We start from the raw sequence: 4,025 nt of genomic DNA, 5'->3' as shown, positions 1-4,025 counted from the left end.
GTATGGGTGGGGACTTGATAATATGGATGAATGTAGTAAGCACATTGTTTTTTCATGTGACACCTTCCTAAGAGTGTATTTCAATAATACCTTAATTTTAAAATAAATAAATAAGTAAATAAATAAATAAAAGAGGTAGTTGCATGACAGACCTATCATTTCTCATTTCTGAGTACTCTCCTTTCTCACTGAACAGGCACCCCAACTTTGGTACCTCTTCTTTACCAGAAAAGAGATGTTTTCCCTTGTTTCTGCCTTGTTTCCAATTATAAAAAAAAACAAACTCCCACACCTGGACCAAGTAATCAATAACATTATTTATTAAAATAAATTTATTAAAAGTATTCAAAGACTACCTCATAGTTAGCTGCCTTCAGGACAGTTTATGACACTCATAATGGACATTGTAGTTTTCTATACAACAGCATTCATTCCATTACACACAGCATTTAACAATTCAAATACAGACCATTCAGTTCTAGCGTCATGTGATACGATGGTACTGATGATCTGCAGTCGTAAGAACGTCAATACCCTTGCGCACAGTAAACATTATTTAATGTTACTTTAATACTAAGAAACCAACACTAGTTCGTGTGGTGACATGAACTGATTTGGGAAAGATGTACAGCCAGCCAGCTAAGGCCACATAATCCCAGACCTAATGATTTTAAATGTTTTTGGACCAACAGTATTACACTGTATCTTTCAGTCCCACATTCCTGCTTTTCCAGTGTGAGACACACCGCATCTAAACCGCTCTCTTCCTGTGCACTATACACCGCTAGGGAAGCTGCCGCAACACAAGCTTCTCCAGCACTGCCGCCAGCTTCCCCATTTGCTGCCCAGTTTTGAATCAATTGTTCTGGGTGATGTTCTCCGAACATCCAGCCTGACTTCAAGGCCAGTCTGTTTGGCAGGCTGCAGCCTTTCTCCTTCGGAAAACAATGACATGCCCTCGACTTCCGGGCTCCCTCTTTCCTCTCATGTGGCATGGCGCTCAGTAGTGATCTGGGGCTTTTTACACAAGTCCTGGTAGAATTCCGACTCCAAGAAACGGGGATAAGAGTTGTTCTCCATCAAACTGTACACCCTTTTCTGGGCAGTTGTAAAGCAGCCACTCGTAGCCTCTTGTATATTTTGGGCAATCAGAGTTTTAGTTTGAAAGTCTATGTTTATCTGAAATAAAACAGAAAAGTGGTTTATTTCATACTCACAGTTAAGAGACTGAAATCATTTAACATTTGAAAAAAAAGAAAAAAAACTAGTGTGTGATTAGCTTCACCAGCCAAGCCATCGAAGACATACATTTAACCCAACTGAAAGCTAGAATTAGGTGAAGAACATTTTTTACACCCCCTCTCTGCTTTTAATTTGATGTCTCTTCTATTCTTTTACTCTGTTACTAAGAACGTTCAAAGTATGCTGATATGAAGAACTCTTTTCCCTTACCTCTTTTGGAGCTTCTTTTTCTATGAAGTCAGTATATATTTTCCTTGCTTTTGAGGACAGCTTCTGCGGTGACTTTGTTTTTTTGAAGTCTTCACAGGCCAGCCAGAATTCAATGTTTTCTTCACAGAATTCCGATTTTAAAAAAGCCCTGAATGCAGCAAGACCATCTGTGGAGGAGAGAGGCATGCAGAATGTGTATTGCATGACCAAATAACCGCTTAGATTTTTCCTAGAACCTCATTTCCCTGCCTCTACATTTTATGATTTCTAGATAATAGCAATTTTCTAGAATTCACTCAGATCTGTAATCTTCAGAATTTAGCTCTTTACAGAGTAAGACACCAGTAGGCTTAAATTGGCACACTGCTACAATAATAATACTTAACTTCGCTGTCAATGCAAGTATTTACAGGAGAACCATAGTTCTCTGGGAACAAAGTTTCCTGAAAACATTGTAAGCAATGGAAAAGCTTGCTCAACCCTAATGGGGAGCAAATGCTACTATAGGTTAATTTTTCTTCCCCACCTAAAGTGAATAAACCATGCATTTCTATTGGGAAACAAAGGAGATAAATAGGATTGATGCCATAAGGATTGTAAAGTGGCATTCCCCTCAGGTAGGCCACTCTTCCCTTTTGTAGTCTACTCACTATAGACTCTCGTGACACTTGACGTGGATCAAATTCAAGAGGTTAACTTACATTTACTGGCTAGCAGCTCGTCGAAAGCTTCTGACCACAGCTGTGCTTCCTCAGGAGAAGGCCTGCAAGAAAAAGTCTGCACATTAGGTTGTGCACATCAGGGTTCCCTTTTTCAGCTCAGCAGCTAGCTACTCATATTTGCATATCTTAAGATCTTCAACTTACTTGACAAAGGTTTGCTGTTTGCTCTTCTTCCCAGTTTTGGGCTTCCCAGGAGAGGAGGAATTTTGCAAGAAGTAGCTCAAACGGGTCTTCCAATCTTTTAATCTAAAAAAAAAAAATTCTCTTAAGTGGCAACACTTGACATTGCTACTGCACTGAGGCATTTTTACCAAATAAAGTTGCCCAGTAGCTATAGATAAACCAAATCAGACAAAACAAGAACTCTTCAAGTCAGTCTTAACCACTTAACATTTAAACTAAGCCCCAATATACTGTATACAATTAGTTTCACTCATTGATTTGAACATAACTACTAAATTTATAATTAAGAGTAGGACTATGTAAAATTACTAGGGTGTTTTAATGAATTTTAATTTGCATAGTTCAAAAGGCAGATGCCATTTCTAGCCCACAAAAGGCCGCGGCTATTTTTTAACATTAATTAATTTAGAGATATTTCACATTGATGAAACCGTCATTAGATCTGCCTTCAGCCGGTGGAAGCTAATTTCCTTTCTACCCTTAGAGCGGGAGACTTTGGACGGCTCTATAAGCCTAGAAGCGGTGAACAACGAGGTGTGCGTGGGTGGGTGGGGTGTGTTTGGCACCCTCTCCCCACCAACACTCATTTTAAGCTGACGACGCAGAACAATTATTTGTTCCATAGTCGTTAGTGGGTAAGATCTGCTAGTCAGTAAAGTAAGATGATTTAAAACGAATATGTTCACAACCAGCAACACTAGTTCCATCCCAGAAGCTGTGTAAGCTGATCGAAACTTAAAACGCAAGGGGCGAACCCTGGGCACGCGCCAGCCGCGGGCTTCTGATGTCATTTTAAATGCAGGGAGACAAAAGCCACCTGCAATTTCTCAGGTGCACCCACCGCCTCCATATAAAGGACTCTCTTCAGTTCCTAAACTGCCCGAGTCCTTCGCTCACGTAACAAGTACATAATACACAGATTTAACCTTACTTAGCAAATTGACCTTTTCCACATTCCCCCCGACCCCTGCAGAGGCGCACACGACAGTTTCCCAGTATCAAAGGCGAGCCTGAATGTCCGGCGTTTGCAGCTCCCTGGGAGAGCTGGGTCCGCAGCGCGCAGTGGAAGAGAAAAGGAAGCAGTACTCACAGCGTCCGCTTCATTTTCTCCCGCTTCTCCTCGCTCCTGGGGCCGCTGCCTGCGCTCTTGTCCATGGGTCCGCAGTCGTGCTGAACGGCCAGAAACATGGCACTTTGCATAATCACCTTTCCTCAGCGGCCGCAGCTATTACAGCCGGCGCCGCCGCCGCAATTATAAGAGCAGACGCTAGGGGGCGGGGCCTCGCGCCGCTTGTCCCGCCTTCCCATGGCGCCTATTGGTCGGATGCCGCGGCAGGGGCGGGGTCAGGGCCCGCGGCAGTCGCGGCGCCGCCGAGGAGCCCGGGGGGTCGCTGCTGACGTCTGCGGCCGCGCCTCTGTGCGCAATGCGGCCCGGGCCGGGCGTGGGGGCGGCAGGTCCTTTCCCTGCGAGCTGGCGCCTCTGCAGCCCGGGCCCGGCGGAGGGGGGAGCCCTAGGGTGCTACAGGCCCTGCCGGGGCGCTCGCCTCCGTCCACCAGGCTTCCGTGGCCCAGATCCGAGTGCCCGGCGGGGACAGGTTGCCTGCTGCCGACCGGTGTGCAATCGCCTTACTTTGAATTAAGGTTTTCTCCCCCGTTTTGGAGCGCTTG

General features: G+C 44.8%; 1 protein-coding gene across 1 annotated transcript; it reads right to left on the bottom strand.

Annotated features, from left to right (window-relative positions):
* Nucleotides 1–304: 304 nt before the first annotated feature.
* Nucleotides 305–3,606, bottom strand: RGS2 (regulator of G protein signaling 2). Its single transcript, XM_036919668.2, has 5 exons — nt 3,448–3,606; nt 2,319–2,420; nt 2,154–2,215; nt 1,453–1,619; nt 305–1,179 (listed from the first exon to the last, which is right to left on the bottom strand). Exons 1-5 carry the CDS (start codon nt 3,555–3,557, stop codon nt 985–987), a joined length of 636 nt encoding a protein of 211 aa, XP_036775563.1. The 5' UTR covers nt 3,558–3,606; the 3' UTR covers nt 305–984.
* Between the last annotated feature and the right edge of the window lie 419 nt (nt 3,607–4,025).

Source organism: Manis pentadactyla, chromosome 19 (genome assembly GCF_030020395.1).
Source record: "Manis pentadactyla isolate mManPen7 chromosome 19, mManPen7.hap1, whole genome shotgun sequence".
Lineage (NCBI taxonomy): Eukaryota > Metazoa > Chordata > Mammalia > Pholidota > Manidae > Manis > Manis pentadactyla.
The sequence above is the reverse complement of the archived record's forward strand: the minus strand, read 5'-3'. Positions and strand labels throughout refer to the sequence as shown.